The 21,280-nt window shown below is 39.6% G+C and overlaps 1 protein-coding gene across 1 annotated transcript in view; it reads right to left on the bottom strand.

Annotated features, from left to right (window-relative positions):
* The window catches only part of TMEM117 (transmembrane protein 117), a 404,345-nt gene that overhangs the window by 132,158 nt on the left and 250,907 nt on the right, over nt 1-21,280 (bottom strand). The window contains exon 5 of the mRNA XM_080939837.1: nt 6,572-6,669. Within this exon, the coding sequence (XP_080795963.1) occupies nt 6,572-6,669 (98 nt within the window). The remainder of the gene's footprint in view (nt 1-6,571; nt 6,670-21,280) is intronic.

The following is a 21,280-nucleotide window of genomic DNA, read 5'->3' on the forward strand; positions in this document are numbered from 1 at the left end:
TGAGAGGAAATGGCATACAATTACATCAAGTTAAAACTACATCAAATGCTTTTGGTTATTACTCCCAGCTTGTAAGATCGGTTATGTTATCAGTACACCAGTTTGCTGAGGATTTCATGATTATCTAAAAGAAGATCAGCCAAAAGAAGACAGGGAGACAACGGCCATTAGGCAGGATTCAGTTGCTGGGAGTATTCCTTGGCACAAGACCCTTACTTTGGTGCCCTTGGGTAAATCGTTTATCTCCATTTCATTGTCAATAATGAGGGCATTAGCATGTATACCGAGAAATGCCATGACTTTTCTGATCTGTGCTGTGTGTGTACGTATGGTGTGCGTGTGTGTGTGTGTGTGTGTGTGTGTGTATATAGGTATGGTGTATGGGGAGGTATGGTGTGTGTGTATGTGTGTGTAGGTATGGTGTGTGTGTGTATGTGTGTGTAGGTATGGTGTGTGTGTGTGTGTGTGTGTGTGTGTAGGTATGGTGTGGGGGTATAGTGTTAGGGGTATGGTGTGTGTGTAGGTATGGTATGGTGTGTGTGTGTGTAGGTATGGTGTGTGTGTGTGTAGGTATGGGGTGTGTGTGTGTGTGTGTGTGTGTGTAGGTATGGTGTGTGTGTATGTGTGTGTGTATAGGTATGGTGTATGGGGGGTATGGTGTGTGTGTATGTGTGTGTAGGTATGGTGTGTGTGTGTATGTGTGTGTAGGTATGGTGTGTGTGTTGTGTGTAGGTATGATGTGTGTGTGTGTGTGTGTGTAGGTATGGTGTGGGGGTATGGTGTGGGGGGTATGGTGTGTGTGTAGGTATAGTATGGTGTGTGGGGGAGTATGGTGTGTGTGTGTCTGTGTGTGTGTGTAGGTATGGTGTGTGTGTGTCTGTGTGTGTAGGTATGGTGTGTGTGTGTGTCTGTGTGTGTGTGTAGGTATGGTGTGTGTGTGGTGTGTATGTACATACATGTGTGTGGTGTGTATATACATACGTATTTGTGTTGTTCTCTGTAAACAAATGCCTGTGAGAACAGGACACTCAGGACACACAGGTGGATTGGAGAGAACAGCTCTTCACTCTATTTGTTGGAGGCAACAAACACCAGACCAGCTGCTCAGGGAGCTTCTGGGATTCTCTTTCCCCGCCTTTCAACCCCCCACTGGAACACTGGACTGCACATGAACATGGTATATAACCTTTAGCCTGTCTGCAGATCTGAACTCTGGCCTTCGCTCTTACATCCTGAGCTGTTTTCCAAAAAAGATCTTGGATTTTATACCTTTTTTGTTTAAATCCAACCAAAAACCACTTTCAAAGAGAAAAAAAAGAGATATTATAATAAATGTATAATAAATGTACATGTTAAAAACATGAGTAAAACAGTTAAACATGTTATGTAACAGAAGCAGTTCTATGTTGAGTTTCTAAGCTCTGAAGGGAGCAGGCTCTCCCTCACATCTCTGCTCTGTCATTCATTGCAACCAAAATCCACAGGATTTTGTCATTAAGACACTTCAAAGAAGGGTGCACACTTTGTAAAGCAGCCATGCAGATTAAAGGGAGCGATGGACACAGAGCCCAGCATCACAGCAGAGAGCCAGCAGCTGTCAGGGTCTGTCTGCAGTGCGTCTGATGTGGCTGGTACCATTCTGTCTTCCTGTGTCTAGATGTTTCTGCATTATCTTTCTTGTTCTTTCTAAGTAACTCTGTGTTACATGGGAATGAGAGGAGAAAGCATCCTCTTCTTATTTAAAGGAAAATCATTGCATTTATATAATATTGTGTGTGTGTGTGTGTGTGTGTGTGTGTGTGTGTGTAAATTTAATACCATTATATACCGTTAGCTCTAGGATTTTTGTCTTCTTCTTTTTAAATTTTTTTTCTTTTTTAAAATTATTCTCTTTATTTACACACACATGCACATGCACACACACATGTACATTCACAAATAAATGAATATTTTAATTAAATATCATAAGGACATCAGATTTGATAGAAACTTGAAAGTATTATTATGTTTTTCTCATAACCAGTATTAAATTAGTTCTATGTTGTCATTAATAGATTGGCACCTGGTATTTTCAAAACCATTTCCATTGACAACCCAGGACTTGGTCACACAAGCTCATTGGGTATTATGAGGTTCATACTCTCTTAGGGAATCATTCAAATATGAAGATGAAGTCTGTTTCTATGTGGCTATTAGGTACTGGGCAATATTTTGACCTGGGGTGGCGGGTAATAAAATTGTTTTCTCATCTTCATTTTAGCCTGAAAGTAGAAAACAATCTTGTGGAGTTCAATAAGACAGAATAACGGAGCACATCTGTTTGTAAAACAGAAAATAGAAACCCGCTCAAGTCAAATAAATGTGAGAGTAAAAGAGGTAGTAACACTTCTGTCTATGGATTTTTACGGCTCTTGGGAATTTTTATTTTATTTGTTATTTGTGTACTGTATTTTTTTTTCTTTAGGGACACGGTCTGTTTTGGCATAGGCTGGCCTCTAACCTGCTCTGGAGCAGAGAACAATAAATGACCTTGATACTCCAGCTTTTGAGTCCCAAGTCCTGGGATGATCTTACCCAGGATTAATTGATCTCACCCACTATAAGTGCACACACACACACACATATACATACACACAGACACACAAAGACACACACAGACACACACACAGACACATACACATACATACATACACATACACACAAATACACACATACAAACACACACATACTCCCCTCCCCCTCCTCTCACTCTTCCCCTCTCCCTCTCTCCCCATTTCTCCCTCTCTTCCTCTCTCTCCATATTGTGTGTGTGTGTGTGTATGTGTGTGTGTGTGTGTTTTAATCTCAACTTCTCCAGAGCACAGTTTTATCCAAACACTTTGCCACTGTGCCACTCAGATTGTCATCTCTACCATCTGTGTCAGTGAATTCCTTCTTACATCCTGCCCAGGCCATAAAACGCAAATCTCAGTTTTTGGTACCTTGGCTCAGGGACCATTTCTAAAGATGTGTTTCTATAGACAACAGGATGGACTAGTTCACGCCATCTTACTCAACCCTACCCGAGAGGCTCAGCACCAGTTGACACTACACATCTACTGCATGGTTCAGGATGCCTGGCCTGGCCGATATCCTCCCAGCAAGACACGAGTTCCGACTCTTGTTGAAAACTAAATGCATCTACTTAGATGTGACATGTGCCACTCTGATTCACCATCTCTGTTCAGAGCAACACATGGAACTAGGAAAAACAGGATGGACAACCCTTCACCCAATTCCTTCCCCAACCTCTTCCCTAGTCTCATTTTCTCGTCGGTACACATAAGCCGTGAGGTTGGAAAACTGAACCCTGAGATGCTTCCTATCCAGGACAAAGTCTTTGTGTCTCTGCAGAAAAGACACTGGTGACACCAGGACAATCATGCCGCTCGTACTGTCCTTGACGTTAGACAAGACAGTGGAAAAGGCAGCTGGTAGGAACAAAATGGAAGCTAAAAAAAAGATTTTCATTCTTAGACCTTCATTCTTTAAAATTATGAAACTGTCTGGGGGAGTGGTTTTAGAAGCCATCTGTGAACATTCCCTCTGGCACCTAATGTTTCCAAACACAGTCATAATTTGGTCTTTTCCCTGACGTGAGAGCTACCATGGCCTCATCCCTGAGGTTAGCATGAACACATGGTCTTTGCTGGGAAGCCCACCTATCACTGAGTCAAGGAAGCAGGAAGCCAGAAGGTTGCAGCTGATGGCACTTAGTGGGGCTTTACAGGATAAGAACATAGAAAGTTTGATAGCACACAGCGCACACTGTACAAGTCTCAGAGCTGTTCGGTCTGCTGTGGGAAATACACTGCAGCTCCCAACAGTTTTTCCTGCCACTCCTGTGTAGAGCTTAAGCCAATTTCTTTTTAATAACAAGAGCAAAATCAAAAGGAAACATCTACTTTTGAGTGGGTGACATGAAGCATGCAAATATTCTCTTTCATTACTGAGATGATAAGTATTTCAAATATCAATTGTTTTGTTTTGTTTTTTTATCTTATCTCCTATGGTTAAGAAGAAAACCAAATGCCCTTTAATCTTGCCAAGTTCCTTTTAGATGACAAACCTGCACACAAAGGAAGATTTCTCGGCTTCCCACATGATTTCCAGGTTTAATTATTTGTATCAGATTCTGCTTTTTAAAAACTTGTGACATGGTTGTCAAGATAACCAGACCCAAGTGTATAGAATAACAAAAAAAAAATCTTAAAATGGAATTTAAATGCTATCTTCCCTTGTTTCATTCTCTGTGGCATGCTCTGGGGTTGGAATTACTACTTTTGAATTACAGGGAAAGAACGCACTCAAACATACTACACATTGATGATTTCTTTGAATAATTAATAAGTTTAAATTTTAATTTGCTCTCCATGTAAAAATATATTTTGCCAATAACTATAACTAAATTACAACTTTGGATCAGTTATCTATGTGTTTTATTAGGCGTTGGGAGTAAGGCATCACATATACTAAAATAAAGTCTTTATACGAAAGAGACAGGAAAATGATATTAGGTTGCTTTAGAAGGAATCTACCATGGATTCCCATTCTCTGTAAAAATTGTGGTTAAAAATACCTCTGGAGGGGCTGAGGAGATGGCTTGGATGGTAAAGGGTTGTTGCCCAAACAAAAAGACCCAAGTTCAGTATTCAGCACCCACACAAAAGAGCATGGAAGGACTAACTCCAGCCCTGGGACACAAGGACAGAAGACACATAGAATCGGCTGGCCAGCAGCGGGCCTGCGTTGTTGAGCTGTGTGTTCTGTAAGACTTGCTGTCTCAAAGAAAACAGTTTGAAGGGAAAGTGATAGGAAAGGGGGGTGGGGGTGGGGTCGGGGACAGACTGGGGTTGGATTGGATCAAATCATACCATATATATGGTATGTGTGTGTATGTATATGAATATATATATATATATATATATATAAGTAAATTTATCAAATAATAAAAGATCTTTAAAAAAAGAATTGAGAGCTATTGAAGAAACACAATAGTAATTCTAGCTTTCACATGAACTTACACGTGCACATGCAACCCCATTATGTCTGGAGCACCCCCAGTCATAAATACACATATAAAACCAAAACAAATAAAACAAGGAAAGCCTAGTTAATGACAGCCATCGCAGAGAACCTCTACAGTATGTGGCCATGATGCCTCGCCATGTATAATCCACAGAGGACCTACTTTGATCAGTGCCATCCATATAAACACAGTAAATGGGTACTGTTTTTAGAGAGGCACTACACTGAGACCTTTGATACTGAGTCTGTCTCCTTTCAAATTATCAGCTGTCAAGCCATTGTAGACGATTATATAGGGTAGAAAGATTCCTGGAACCACAAATTCTTATGCAGCACAATTAACTGAGAAAAAAATTTAAAATAACGCCTTAAAAGAGGCACATCAATTCTCTCAGACACGGTGATTAGTAATGACTAATGGCCTCAGATACCTGTGCCTGGGATAGCCACACCCACTTTCCAGGGTTTAAAGGATTAAATGACAGAAGTATAGAATACCAAGTCTGTGGTGCAATGTCTGAGCTGAACACCTTCACTAATATTTTCTACATTGTTATATAATACTGGACAAGCTACATAAGAAATTTACATGCAAGCAATATAATAAGAAGTTTACATGCAAGCAATATAAATACAGGTCAAAAGGCACCATTAAAATAAAAAAACAAGTCTACACTTGACTCCTGGAGCCAAGGTGTGAATATCAACAGAACCATGGTCTCCTCACATACTGAAGAAAAAAAAACTACTTGTTTACTTGCTAAGAATTGAGTTCAAATGTCAAAGTATCGCTAAGCAATATATTACAACAGAGCTACATTGTAAGATAATGTTGAATATTTATTACCATTATTTTTGTAGCATTTATATTTTTTAAAAAATTAAGAAGGAATTAACATCTAAGAATAAACAGATATCCCTTATTGCATTTCTTAGGGAAAATATGCAGGCTAGCATTTTCCAGCACAAGCTGCCACTAGACACAACATGTCTGAGCATTCGCTTCCGTAACTTTACAAATAAGAAAGCAAACCACTTAATAGCTTTGATGGGGCTGAGGCAGGAAAGGAAATCATGGAAAGAAGAAATACCAATGAGCTGGACGCAGTTTGTGCAGAGGCTCCTTCCGGGTGGACCTCGCGTCCTTAGAGAAATCAGCCTCTGCGGAGTGGCCTGAGTGATTTGTGTGTATAAGAGGCAGTTTTATACATCACATTTCCTCGATGAAAATGACAGCTGGTTTTTGCTGAGTCAAAAAAAAAAAAAAAAAAAAAAAAAAAAAACCTGTTCGCTTCAGGTCAAGCCGTATATCATGTTTCCTTCTTATAAATGAGGTCTTGAACAATAAATTAAATAAATCTGTAAGCGATGGTAATGATTTTAGTGGGGCAGCAGAGCCTTCCTAAATCGAGCTTTATCCAGCTAATGAAAATTACGTTCACCTCAAGTGCTTCAGTAAATGGGGCAGAATAGAAGTAAATAAATAAATGATGTGATTTCCTACCAGAACAAAATAATCCTCACGTTGCCCTTCTTCCAGAAAGCTCTTGCAGATTTCCCCCAGTCAGGGTAGGGCTTGTCCTGAAGCATCATATCGGTGACCTGAAGAGGAGAGAAGCTGGCTTAACGTTTGAGGACATCTCAAACTCAGATTTCAACTCAAGCAGGATATCTGCATAGACTGAGAATAGAGTGTGCAGGTGTTTAATGTTAGATTATAGGAAGAGATACAAATTAGAATGTAAGACTCATTCGATTAAAAAAAATTGTAAGAGATGGTTTTGATTATACATACTGGATGAGCATGGTTAGTTATTGGAAATACTGAGACTGGTTTTTAAATATTAATTAACATTATCTAGGATTTTTTTCCAGTTAAACTATATTTCATTAAAACAGTTAGCATATACTATATCTCTCGGAACCAATAGATTTCGTCCCTGTATTTTATCATATCAAGCCCCTCCCCTCTCACTTGAAAAACACCTTTCATGTGATGTTACATTTGATTAGTAGAGTCTCCTTGGAATATAAATATGACCATATGTTCACATTTATATTATTCTCAGGTATTCCGAAAATCATAAACTTCAAAACAGAACCTTCAAATCCCAAATCCAAATGATTTTATCTAAATCCTAATTCAAAGTTGTCTCTTCTCCTCCTTCTCCCTCCCTCCTCTTTCCCCTCCTTCCTCCCTCCTCTTCCTCCTCCTCCTCCCTCCCTCTCTCCTCCTCCCCCTCCCTCTCCTTTCTCCCTTCCTTCCCTCCCTCCTCCTTCTCCTCCCTCCCCCTCCTCCCTCCTTCCTCCCTCCCCTCCCTCCTCCTTCCCCTTCCTCCTCCTCCTCCCTCCCCTTCCTCCTCCTCCCTCCCCCTCCCTCCTCCTCCTCCTCCCTCCCCCTCCTCCCTCCTCCTCCCTCCACCTCCTCCTCCCTCCTCCCTCTCCCATTTTATTCTCTGTGGCACTTGATGATGTCCCCCCCACTCACCCAGGAAGTAGTAAATAAGTAATACATGAGCAAAACTTCGTGCTGCGCCCCCACCATGAATCTGATAATGCACTTCCCCAAGTTTACAATGCACGTGTTCTAATTATCCAACACTCTCCCTCCCATCTGCAACCCTGCATCTTCCTAAAGCATCCTTCCCCATGCACCCACTCTGCCCCTCTGCGTAGCCCTGGGTACAGCTGTGCCCCTCCCTGCTGCCTCCACGGTTTGTTCCAGTGTACACAGTGCACACTCACTGTCCTGTCTTCTCCATTCCATTCCCCATGTTCACTTTTCTCTTCTCTTTCTATCAGCCTTTAAGATCCCTAATAAATGTTTGCCTTTGCCTCCTTCCTACTGTCTTGGGGCTTTTCACATAGCTGTCCAAAATGTTTACACCAAAGATAAATGGCAAGATGAATTAGTAAATGTATACTTAGTATAAAAGACTCACTTGCAGGGTAAATTGCTCATTAACCACACCACATATTATTGCTTTGCACAAATATTCAATGTGTCGTTAATAGCCTGGTATATGAACATTTAAAAGCCCTGTAAGTGTGTGAAATGATTTTCCTTTAAAAAAGAGAAAAACATGATGTTATCTGCATCATACATGCACATATATAATTTTTTTCAGAAAATTTATAATCCATCAAACAGACATCATTCCACTGGTTTTGACTTTAGTTAATGATGCTCAAATTTAAATACACAATGTCTTAACCAGGATTAGTATTGCTGTGATTAAACACCATGACCAAAGCAACTTGGGAAAGAAAGGGTTTCTTTGGCTGTTTCTTCCTCATCACAGTACATCATTGGATGAAGTCAGGACAAGAACTCAAACAGTTTAGGAACCCGGAGGAAGGAGCTGAAGCAGACAGAGGTCACAAAGGGTGCTACTTACTGAACTATTCCTCATGGTCTACTTAGCTGCTTTCCTGTATAACCAGGACCAATAAGAATCAGTCCAAGGGTGGCCCCACTCCCAATAAGCTGGACCCTAGCCCATCAATCACTAAAAAAAAAAAAAAAAAAAAAAGCCATGCAGGCTTGCCTAAAGCCCCATCATATGTGGGCATTTTCTCAGTTCAGAGAACCTCAACTCATGGTTTGAGCATGTATAAGGTTGACATAAAGCTAGCCAGCACACATAGGGTAGATTCAAACTTAAGAAACCTGATAGAGAACAGAGAATAATACACTGCAAAAAGAAGAATTTTGATGGCCTATTGAGAAATACTCCTGTGGTGCTGGAGAGATGGCTGAGTGGTTAAGAGCACTGGCTGCTCTTCCAGAGGTTCTGAGTTCAAATCCTCAGACTCTAAAGCTTGCTACCACCTGTGCAAGTAACTAATAATGATAATTCAAAAAAGAAAGTTATTATTTGATTTACGTTTATTTGTGTGTGTGTTCATGTGTGCACACGTGTGCTAATGTATGTACATTGTGTGTGTGTGTGTGTGTGTGTGTGTGTGTGTGCAGGTGTGTGTATATGTGTCACAGAGTAAAAAGAAAGATATCAGGCTCACTAAAGCATCTGTGATCCACTCAGCACAGGTTCTGGGACATCCAAAAGAGCAGCCAGGGTGCTACTTACTGAACTATTCTTCATGGCCTACTTAGCTGCTTTCCTGTAGAACCAGGACCAATAACTGCTGATCCAGCCATCTCTCCCGCCCTTGTAACTTCTAAAATAGAGGCAGTGTTTGGCCATTTTCTCATTAACTTTGTTTTGTTCTAATTCTTCCCAATTAATTTTTTAAAATTTTCTCACTAACAGTGATGACTATTGACTATATTGCCTTCAAAAAAAAAAAAATGTTCAAGGTATTTATTGACAAGATTCAAGGGAAGAGAGAGGAGAAAGAAAACCATGAACCTGGTGAATTGTATTGTCACAAAACTTAGGCACACTAAAGGAATTTAAATCCTACATATTCAGGCACACAGCCTCAGAGGAGGAATGAAAGAACCACTGTGAGAGTTTCAGCCATCTTGACCACATAGCTCACTTAGAGACCAAGTCTTGTGTTGTGCATTTTAACAAAACAAAGGTTTTTATTTCATGTTAGACCAGATTTTTTTTTTAAATGATAAATTTTCATTATTTCTTTTCTTGAGGAGTATAAATGACAACGAATACTTTCATGTAACAAAACAATTATTGGGTATGTCTTATTCCATTTCATTGTTTGCTCCAGGGTAATTTCTGAAAATATTTCTGGAGAGCAGTCATCCACAGCTAGATGGCCAATGATTACACAGCTTGTTTTATAAAAACCACATCCAGAGATAAAGCCTTTTCCCAGAAAAATGATAAGATGGGGGGGGCAAGGAACAATTTGTCAGATGCCAGGCCGCTGGTCCTTTCCCCCTAGTTCCTAGTCTTTAAGTCACATCATCTGATTGATGAGAAGTCACTTACAGCTAAATTGGCAGTTGCAGGGACAATCTTTAAAGGGGCGCATTCAATAAGGAAAAAAAATCCAATTACCTTCTGCATTAGAGAAATCAAATTTATTTCTGGTGTTGGTCAAGGGCAGTCTTTATGGGAGAGACTCAGGAGATGGAGAATGAAGGAATGTGGATGGCGTTGTGTGGGGTAAACACAGCCCATGACTGTGTGGGCTACAGATGCTGTAAGCGACTATTTATGTTTCTCCTACAGTTGCACGGTAGCATGTGAAACCGCAGGGCTGTTTTTCTAAGCTAGAAACATGTTTAACTCTGGCTCTCACAGACCTTCTGTTCAGTTTCCTGTCAACAAGGTTTCAGCGTGGAAGGCTGAACCTCGTTTTACACTTGCAGAATATTGTCAGCATAGTTTTTCTCAGGAGAACCAAACTACTTGGGGACATGGGCATTCTGTGCGGGCTGGGTGAGAAAACACATTTGACAAGTCAGCGAATGGTCACAGAGACAGACTGTCTCTGTGTGGACGGAAGAGACCATTTTGACAAGATGCCATGGAAACAACGGCAGGGAAACACCGACGGCGCCACGCATGCCTCATACTTGCTGCGGAACTAAACGGGTTGTAAGCCACCGGGTGGATTTGGTTACTAATCGTCATGGTAACTTCGCACTTTCTACTTTTCAATCAGAGACAGGAAGCAGTCAGTGACATAGAGAAGTAAAGCTGTGTCACACCTAATATACTCCTACACACACCAATTGCTAGCCTTGGTCCTGATCTGACCTTCAAGTTGTGTTAGCTTTTGGGTCAAGGCAAAGTGGTCTCTCCCTTTGAGCGCAGTTCCTCATTGGTCAGCTAGGAGCATCCTGTGGGCATTATGCCCCGCCCACATTCTGCATCCTCTGGACCATCTCATGTATTATGTGTCCTATTTTCCGATTCCTTGAACATGTAAATCTCTCTTTTATTTACCATCAATAAATAACATCATCTTCTCTTGGCTATAAGGCGGGAAAATAAAAACTATTCTTCTGTCTCACACGTAATTCCCATATTGCTATGGTTTACAAAGTTTCTATATTCTGCATTCCTTAAACATTAGCCCACAAGTGAATTAAATTTTCTGGTCTTTCATCCGGAATCTGGGTATAGCTTGCAATAGCTAAACTATTTAGAGAATCAAATAGTTCTAAAAGAGGAGCTTCAGGAAGATGCAATTAAGAAACTTGCCCACAATCCACCTATTTTCTTTCCTTCACTTTTGGCTATTTTTTTTTTTTTCATTTGTATAAATGGTTTTGAGGCAGGGTCTCATTAAGCAGCTCCTAGTCTTGCCTAGAATGTGCCATGTAACCCAGATGGGTTTCAAATGCAGGAGCGTTCTGCCTGCTTCCTACTATGTTTATTATCATTGGGCTATGAGAAAAACAGGGCCATGTTTGTCTTCGGGAACAGACATCCACTATGTCACTTTGTGTTACTGTTAAAGGACACCAGAGCGGGAAGGGACAAAGAAACAGAGAAATTGATAGTACTGTTTTCATCTTTCCTGGTAAATCATTTGTGTTGCTTGATCGTTCAGATGTTTTCTTTTGTATTTTGAGGATAATGTTTGTTTTCTTTTTTTCCCCAAGATATATTAACAGTTGCTGTGTTCTGTTAGGTCTTTGGGGATCGTACCTGTAACTTCCACTTTTCTTCTCTGTTATTTGCACCGATCCCTTAGGAAAACAGCTGTGAGCATGCTGGGTTGCTCTGTCTTCCCTGTCTTGTTCTCGTCAGTTTTCAGTATTGCTCATTTAGCCAAAGTCCACACTGTGTATTTGGCACAGAAAAGGGCTGAAGTTAAGAGCACTGAGACTGTTCTTCCAGAGGTCCTGAGTTCAATTCCCAGCAACCATATGGTAGCTTACAACCATCTGTAAAGGGATCCAATGCCCCCTTCTGGTGTGTCAGATACACTAGCTACAGTGTACTCATAAATAAAATAAATAAATAGATCATTTATTTTTTTAAAAAAAAAGCTACAGAAAGCCAATTTGATCTTTGTTTCCTATTTTTTCTATTTCCAATTTTCTCCATTTTTACCTGTCCCCCAACCCTATGTGTGTATGGGTATGGGAGGATATGGGTGTATGTATGTGTATGTATGTGGGAATGGAGTGTAATGAGGGGAAGTCCCATTGGCATACATGTGGAGATTAGAGGACAAATCTGCTAGATGATTTGTTTTGTACATGTCTATAGGTTTAGAAAACTGAGCTCATCCTCTGTACCATCTCATGTATTATGTGTCCTATTTTCTGATTCCTTGACCATGTAAATCTCTCTTTTATTTACCATCAATAAATAACATCATCTTCTCTTGGCTATAAGGGGGGAAAATAAATGACGTCTCACACGTCATTTCCATATTGCTATGGTTTACAAAGTTCCTATATTCTGCATTCCTTGAACATTAGCCCACAAGTGAATTAAATTTGGGAGGAAAGTGCTTTACCTACCAAGGTATCCTGCCAGACCCAGACCCAGTGTTCTCTCTTTAGCATGTCTTTTCTTCTGAGTTTACCATCTATTGCTTAATATTCATCTCACCCATCTCTGAACTCTTGGGCAACTATTTAGATATATTTTTATATCTGTTTATCTCTACATCAGTGATTCTCAACCTATTCTGTGACCATGTAACACAGTTTCTCATGTTGTGGTATTCTCAATGTAGCCTACAGTTTCTCCATGCTACTTTTGGATCAGGATGAGCCTCTCATCTCCTCCTTCAGCACCATACTAGCCTGCGTTCTGCCATGCTTCCTGCCATGACAATAATGGACTAAGCCTCTGAAACGGTAAGCTGTGCTCAATTAAATGTTGTCCTTTTTAAGAGTTGTCATGGTCATGATGTTTTTTACAGTCATAAAACCCAAAGTAAGACAGGTTGTTTAACCCCCAAAGAGGCCATAGCTCACAGGTTGAGAACAATTGCTCTAGACAGATATATCTGTATATAGTAAGGGAAGGGGTGCTAACTTGACACAAACTAGAGTCACCTTGGAAAAGGGAACCTCTGAGATATTTCTAAGAGACTGTGGAAATACTGATGTGTTTCTGAAATTCTAGCTCCTAATTTCCATGTTATTATTTAAATCTGATATTGATCAAATCATTCATATAATGGAGGGCATAAAAGATGGTTACTTTCGCTAGCTGTACTTTGAATGTAAAGGAAATCCTATAGAATGCAAGGGTTCTAAATCAATGGTATTGACCCTGAAAATGAACTCCACCTAAATACAAGACGTGTCACCACAGTGAGCACCAGCAGGGATGGTGCCAATAAAATTAGAAATGGCTGAGCAGTAGGAATAGCAAACTCAAACACCAGCCATGCAAAAGTCTCCCCGTTTTTTACAGACTTTCCCTTTTACTGCTTAAAAATTCAGAAGACATGGTGTTGTGCAGTGAATATTCCAAAAGTAGAGTCTCTGTGAACTGCAAAACCAAAACATAAACATGATTTGCAGTGAAAGGGATATTAATCCTAAATTGCATGGTTACTTATAGTATGCAAAACTGCAAAATTCCCATTGTGAATTAGGGAGATGAACTGCACAAGAACATATACTGGTTGTATATTTAAAGGTAACCATAATACACTTCTATATGCCTTATTTATGGGCTTGTTAGATACCAGCTCTGCAGGTGATAGTAAAATGTAGTCTCTGACACTGCCAGCCTTCAGTCTGTGTATCCCTGTGTTGGTGGCTCTGTTCCATTAGTATCTCCACATCTATTACAGTAGAGTATTGTTTTCTCCTGTGCCCCACTTAGGTCATGCTACATGAAAAAAAAAAAAAAAAAAAAAAAGTCCAACTTGAATTTCTTAGACTCTAGGGAAATTCTGAACTCTGCAGACGAATGCAAGTTCTTGTTGCTGCTGCTGCTGTTTGTTTTCCTTTTGGCTACCCTCCCTGACTTCAGCTCACACTGAGAGACATACATATGTGATAGGCTTTATTCAGCAGCTGAGACATCATCAGCAGAGACAAAAACCCAAGATCTAAGCAGAAAGGACTGTGGGTATCCACAGAGAAACATCGTCTGAGTACACATTAGGTAAACGGAAGCCATGGATGGAAGTTTCCCATATTACCTACCGATGCCAAGGATGAATGACTAACAAGAAGTATCTGGGAAAAAAAAAAAAAAAAAACACTGGCAAACATCTACTGGTGAACATTAAACCTGAAATGTATTCTCCAGCTTTTCAGAAACACAGCCAGGCATGAATATTAATGTGCTTACTTATTATCTCCAGTGATAGCCTACACTGCCTTTGTGATGTATTGTACTTTATTGCTGGATTCCCCGACTGATTTACAGTGAGTCCAGGACTGTTTTATTATTTAGTAAAGAAATTGGGTGCATCTTGGAATATTGACTTATTAGGAGAAAGACACCTGAATCACAGGAGGATAGAAATAAACACAATGGAAAAGTCCCTGCCTACTGAGGATCTGCAGAGCTTCACAAAATAAATATGATATGGCCCAGTAAAATTTGCTTTCTACCACAGTCTGTTACAATTTGTGATGAATAGGGCAAAGGAGAATGGTTACTGCTCGCTGAACAAGAAGCTGCAGACAAACACATTGACTCCATCCTTTGGCTGCTGTTCCTTGTGATTGTGAATAGCTATATGGGAAATGACAATAGCCCAACAGTCCATTTATTTTTTTTTTCCACTGTTGGTTGAAAGAAAGAGTAGGTTTCTGTATGCATACTTACATCATTTTGTTAACATAGATAACTAATTATTAGAATAGACATATGGAATATTCTGCAACATGACAGCTATATATGTATGCATGTATGTATATATATATGTGTGTATATATATATATATACATATACATATGGAGAAATTACAGAATGAAAAGTAATGAATATTTCAGACACTCCATTATAATAATATCCAAGAAGAAACCCTAGGCCACAGAAAAGCACGGCATTTGCTAAAATTATTTAAAATTGTATGTGAGTACACATTACAGCAGAGAATTAAAGTGGGGAGCAAGCATGCTTTTGACCCTAGCCACAAAAATTAGGACAAAACAAAGTCCCTTGTGCCCTTGTCCCCACTGTCTTGGCCCTGCCTGAACCCCAAACATAGCCATTCTGAATATGGAATGAATTCCTCATCCTCCCCCTCCTCTGGTTCATTGTGGTTTCACCCTAACCAGCTGTAGTCATTTGCAAAGTATAATCAGGTGCATGGCTCACAGATATTGCATTCACATTTAAATATAAATAACACAACTCCCCTGCTATGACCCCCATTTCATGGCTTCTCTTGGATTCGTTTAGATTGAGTCAAATAGTCACATCATCGATCTCTGCTTAATATCTATTGATAAACTAGACTTTTTATATGGTTTAATTTATATTAATTTAATTTAAATTATTTTATTTTATATGGTTTATGGCTTCTTTTTTTTCTTAAAATCTTAACCTTATAAATGTTTTTGAATTTCATTTGCTTTTCAAAAAAATGAATTTTGGATGCTTTTAATCTTCTCTGCAACACCCTTGATCTTATCATATTAATTTCTGGTTGTGCTCTCTACTATTTTTTTTTTTTTTTGACTGATTTTCCTGCTTTCTTTCTCATGTCTTTTTTTTTTTTCCTGACTTATCTTTCTCCTTATTTCCTTTCATCTCCAGTTTTTGCCATGGGTGCATACTAGGGAAACTTCCCACTGAGCTATAATCCCAGCCCTTCTTTTCTAAGTTTTAAATACTGAAGGCTTACTTCATTAATTTTCAGTGTTTGTTCAAGTTTTTACCATATCCACTACTGAATGTATCTTATCAGTTTCGAATCCATAATGCATACAAATTGAAAAAGTTTATATCTGTAAAACTAAAAGTACTTGTTTATTCCTAAAGTCTTTATTTCTAGGTATAAATCTACCTATAGAAGTGATACTTTGTGTAGAATTTTTATGCTGCGTTTTTCAGTATTTTAATTACATCATTTCTGTTCTTAAACTAGGTATGATGGCGTACACACATAGTCTCAGCCATCAGGAGAGAGAGGAGTACCTTAGGTTCGGTGCTGATGCAGGACACATGATGAGACGCGGCTTGGCTGGCTTTCACAGCTTCTAAAGCTGATATTCAGGACTCTGGGGATAAAGGTCATTAGCGGTTTTCCATAGCTGTAATTTCTGTGAGCTGCAGTGGGAAGATCTGCCTGTGGGTGCAATGGTGGCAGAAATGCTGAGACCAGCCAATCACTGTTGGGTTAGATCTAAGGCCTGTTCAACAGGACAAAACCTCACATGCCTGCAACTGGAAATGTGAAAAGGAAAGCAAGGCTGGGGTGGGCAAAGATTCTGAGGTGAACCTACTACTGTTATTTTGCTAAAAGGATATAACATCAAACTGTCTTCTAAACTCTCTCTACCCTCAGATCTATATAAATCTTAGTTCCCATCAAAGAGGATTCTTTGCACAGTGGGTGGTAGTTAATGTAGAACCTTCACAACTGATCAAAGAGTAGAGAATGAATGTTGAATACCTGTCTGTAGAGCGCTCAGTCATAGATGGAACATTCATATCAATAAACTTATTACAAGGCAGGAAACATCCCAGAAGAGGGAACAGAAAAATCCTGACAACAAGACTCAGGGTACAAGAGTGGAACCAACCAGACTGTAGTTTACTACGTTGGAGAAAATGCCTAATATCACAAATGCACAAAGAACCCCCTGGTGAGTTTTCAAGCCCCAGGGTTAAACCTACTACTATTACATGTGATCGAAAGTTATTATAGTGTGCAGAAGGAAATGTGTTCACTAATCTCATAGCCTGTGTCTTTTAAGTGAAAAGTTACATTGACTTTGCCTACTAAAATAATTCTATTTCCTTCGATAGCTTATGTTGCTGAGTTTTCTTTTTGCCTTGAGTTTTTCTTCCTTCCAAATATTTTTCATTTGCATTTCCTCTTTAGTACTTTAGATATATATTGTTCCTTCAAGTCACCGAAAAGTTGATGGAAAATTTATATTGGCTACATTAACAGATCTAATAAATAATACCATCAATTTAGTCCATAAAATAAGTAAGATATAATTATAGGCTTTAATCACTCAGCATGTACTCAAAATTTTCCAATATTTTGGTTCCAACTAGCTGTTGATGAAAAGCAGTTGTGAGCTGCCCTGTGGGTGTAAGGTGTCTAACCACTGACCCATCTCTTCAGCTCCTCACTGATGTTCACTGTTTAACATTTATGGGCCATATGTCTATTAATTTATCCTCTTGTTTTAGATTTTCTATTTTCTTAGAATATCGGTCTTCAAAGTATGTTCCCGTATTTTTCTGAGCCTGCTGGGTGTCAAAGCTACAATAGCATCTAGAGAAAATTACAGCTCAACGTCTCTATGAACTTGGGCACAAAAAATTCTCAATAAAACACAGGCATGCCTATCTCATAATAAAAGTTGGCTTCATTCCAAAGATGCCAAAATAAATCAATAAATGCAAATCTAGAAATGTCAGATATAAATAGACTCTGTGGCAAAAGTCAGGGATCAAACCAGTAAATCTAGAAAGGGTCTTTGACAGACTATCATACTATATGATAAAAATCTTGAATAGACAAAAAGGAACAAACCTGAGCAAAGTAATGTTATATACAACAATCTTACTGCTAACACTATACTAAACAGGAAAAAAATAGCACAGGTCTACAAAATTGGGAGTGAAACAAAGTTGTCTACTTTCTGCCACTCTTATTCAATATAAAATTGACTTCATAGTTGGAACAATGAGTTCAGAAAGGAAACAAAGGGGTTGGAGAGATGGCTTAGTGGTTAAGAGCACTGGCTGCTCTTCCCGAGGTCCTGAGTGCAATTCCCAGCAACCACATGGTGGCTCACAACCATCTGTAATGGGGATCCTATGCCCCCTTCTGGTGTGTCTGAAGACAGCAACAGTGTACTCACATGAAATAATTAAGTAAATTTTTTAAAAAGACAAAGAGAAACAAAAAAAAAATGCAAAGGCTGTGACTATGGTGGGAGAGTGCCTACCTAGCCAACACCAAGTCCTGGCTTTAATTCCTAGCACATCATCAAGAATACACAGTGTCATGTACAGGCATATAATACCTATACATGAAAGCTAGAAGTAGAAGAGTCAAAAGTTACAAGTCATCCTTGGCTATATCGTGAATCTGAGACAAAGCTGGGTTTCATGATGCTCTGTGTCACAAGTGGGACAGGAGACAGCTATGAGCAGGAAGTGAAGAAGACACAAAATATCCAAAGAAATCCTTACACAAAAGAGAGAAGTGATGGAGGCGCCACACTATCAAACTCCAGATGTTGCTACAGAGCCACAGAGGCTAAGATAGCACAGTGCTGGCCCAAACACAGACACATGGGTCAATATAATAAAGAACCCAAAACAAACCCAAGCAGCCAGTCACCTAATTTTTGACAAAGATGCCAAAAGCATACATGTCAGTATGGGAAATGCTATAAACATAAAAGTAAAAACATTTTTAAAAAGCTGACGTAAAACATAAAAAAATCCTACTATAAAATACTTACAAAAATGAAATAATGTCTTTGTCTCTCACCCTAAACTCAATTGAAAATGGGCCTTAATATAAGACCTGAAATTCTGAACCCATTATAGGAAAATGTGAAGAAAAGACTTCAAGACATGAGCACAGACAAGAACTCTCTGAAAAGGGCTCCAGCAACTCAGGAAATTGAACTAAAGTTTGACAAATTGAACTCTGTGAAATTAAGAACATACTGCATAGAAAAGGAAATGATTCATTCAGTTAACTGACAACCAACAGAATGGGAAAGTATTAGATTATAATTCAGAAAGATTAGTAACTAGAAGATATATAGATCCATATTCTAGAATATATATTCTACTGTTCACTACTTATATTCCATTATATATTATACAAAATATAACTAGAATATATTTAAATATACGTATATATTTTTTAAAAACCTCAAGAGACAAAATACAAACAAACCAAATAACCCAGTACACGGATTATGAAATAAACAGGAAATTCTCAAGACACACAGAACAACTAGCCTATAAACTTTTGAGAATTGTTTGACATCCTTGTTTATCAGGGAAGTAAAAATTAAAAGAAATTTTAGATTCCATTTCTCACCAGTAAGAATGGCTATCATTAAGAAATTAGTTTAGCTACTGTGCACCTCAGTATAGAGGCTCCACAAAAACACAAAACTAGGAATACCATACGGTCCACTCCTCTCACTCTTGGGTATATTTCTAAATGATTTTAAATCAGCACACTACAGATACCCATGAATCTCTATTTTTACTGCAACATTGGGTAGTCAGGGTTTCTATTCCTGCACAAAACATCATGACCAAGAAGCAAGTTGGAGAGGAAGGGGTTTACTCAGCTTACACTTCCACATTGCTGTCCATCACCAAAGGAAGTCAGGACTGGAACTCAAGCAGGTCAGGAAGCAGGAGCTGATGCAGAGGCCATACTTGCTAGCTTGCTTCCCCTGGCTTGCTCAGCTTGTTTTATTATAGAACCCAAGACTACTAGCCCTGGGTTGGTACCACCTACAGTGGACCTTAATCACTAATTGGGAAAATGCCTTACAGCTATATCTCATGGAGGCATTTCCTCAAGAGAGGCTTCTATTCTCTGTAATAACTCCAGGTTGTGTCAAGGTGACACACAAATCAGCCAGTACAATTGACCCCTTGTCAACGACACACAAACACATCACTATTAGGCCTCAAACCTTACTTATTCATCCCCAAGATCTAAACAACTTTAAAAGTTCCACAGTCTTTACAAATTCTTACCTATTAAAATTCCAATCCCTTTAAAATATCCAACCTCTATTCAAAGTCTTTTTACAATTCAAAGGCTCTTAACTGTCGGCTCCACTAAAATTCTTCCTTCCTTCAAGAGTGAAAAATATCAAGGAACAGTCACAATCAAAAGCAAAATCAAATTCTAACTGCCCAATGTCTGGGATCCACTCACAAGCTTCTAGGCTCCTCCAAGGACTTGGGTCACTTTTCCAGCTCTGCCCTTTGTATCACACACATTGTCTTCTAGGTTCCAGCTGCCTGTACTCTAATGCTGCCGCTCTTCTTGGTGGTCATCTCATGGTACTGGCATCTCCAAAGCATCACTGTCTCCTCTAACACTAGGTTTCACCAGTAGCTTCTCTTTGGCTCTTCAGTGTCTAGCCTCAACACTTTTGCATGCCCCCTTCAGTCCTGGGGCATCAACTGCAACTGAAGCTGCACCTTCTCCAATGGCCTTCCATGGCCTCTCACAGTGCCAAGCCTCAGCTGCTCTTCATGACATCTTCATGCCTTCAAAACTAGTACCACCTGGGTGACTCTTACACATTACCAAGTCTAGCTGCAACATGAGGTACAACCTTGGCTATCTCTGGAATACAGCCTATGTGCTCTCAGAAAACCCTTCTAAAAAGATTTCACCTCAGTGATGCTGGTCTCTTCTTAATCACCACTAATTTCTAGCTGCAGCTGACCAGCATCAATAGTCCCAGTAATGCAAAGGTTTCACTTTAGTAGTTCTGGTATCTTGTTAATCACAGCTGATTCTTCAGCCCCAGCTAACCAAAACCACAAAATCTTTTCAGTAAACATAGCAACAGTTCTAATAAGAGTCTTCCCTCTGAAATCACACAAGCCAGGCCTCCATCCTCTGCACTGTTCTCAACATTATCTTCCAAGCTCCTACAGAACATCCCACGTAGCTCTTAAGATCTCAATGGCTCTTTTAGCTCCAAGTTCCAAAGTCCTTCCACAGTCCTCCCCAAAACATGGTCATTGTCGCCTGAACACCCCACTTCTGGCAACAATTTGTCTATTGGGGTTTCTATTCCTACACAGAGCATCATGAACAAGAAGCAAGTTGGGGGGGGTGGTTTTTTTTTCAGCTCACACTTCCATATCTCTGTTCATCACCAAAGGAAGTCAGGACTGTAACTCAAGCAGGTCAGGAAGCAGGAGCTGATGCAGAGGCCATGGAGGGATGTTACTGTTTTGCTTCCCATCACTTTGATCAGCCTGCTTTCTTATAGAACCCAGATCTGCCATCCCGAGGATGGCACCACCCACAATGGGCCCTCCTCCCTTGATCACTAGTTGAGAAAATGCCTTACAGCTGGATCTCATGGAGGCATTTCCTCAAGGTTCCTTTTCAGCTTGTGTCAAGTTGACATAAAATTAGACAGCAC

The sequence above is a fragment of the Micromys minutus genome (assembly GCF_963924665.1).
Source record: "Micromys minutus genome assembly, chromosome: 27".
In the NCBI taxonomy this organism is placed as follows: Eukaryota; Metazoa; Chordata; class Mammalia; order Rodentia; family Muridae; genus Micromys; species Micromys minutus.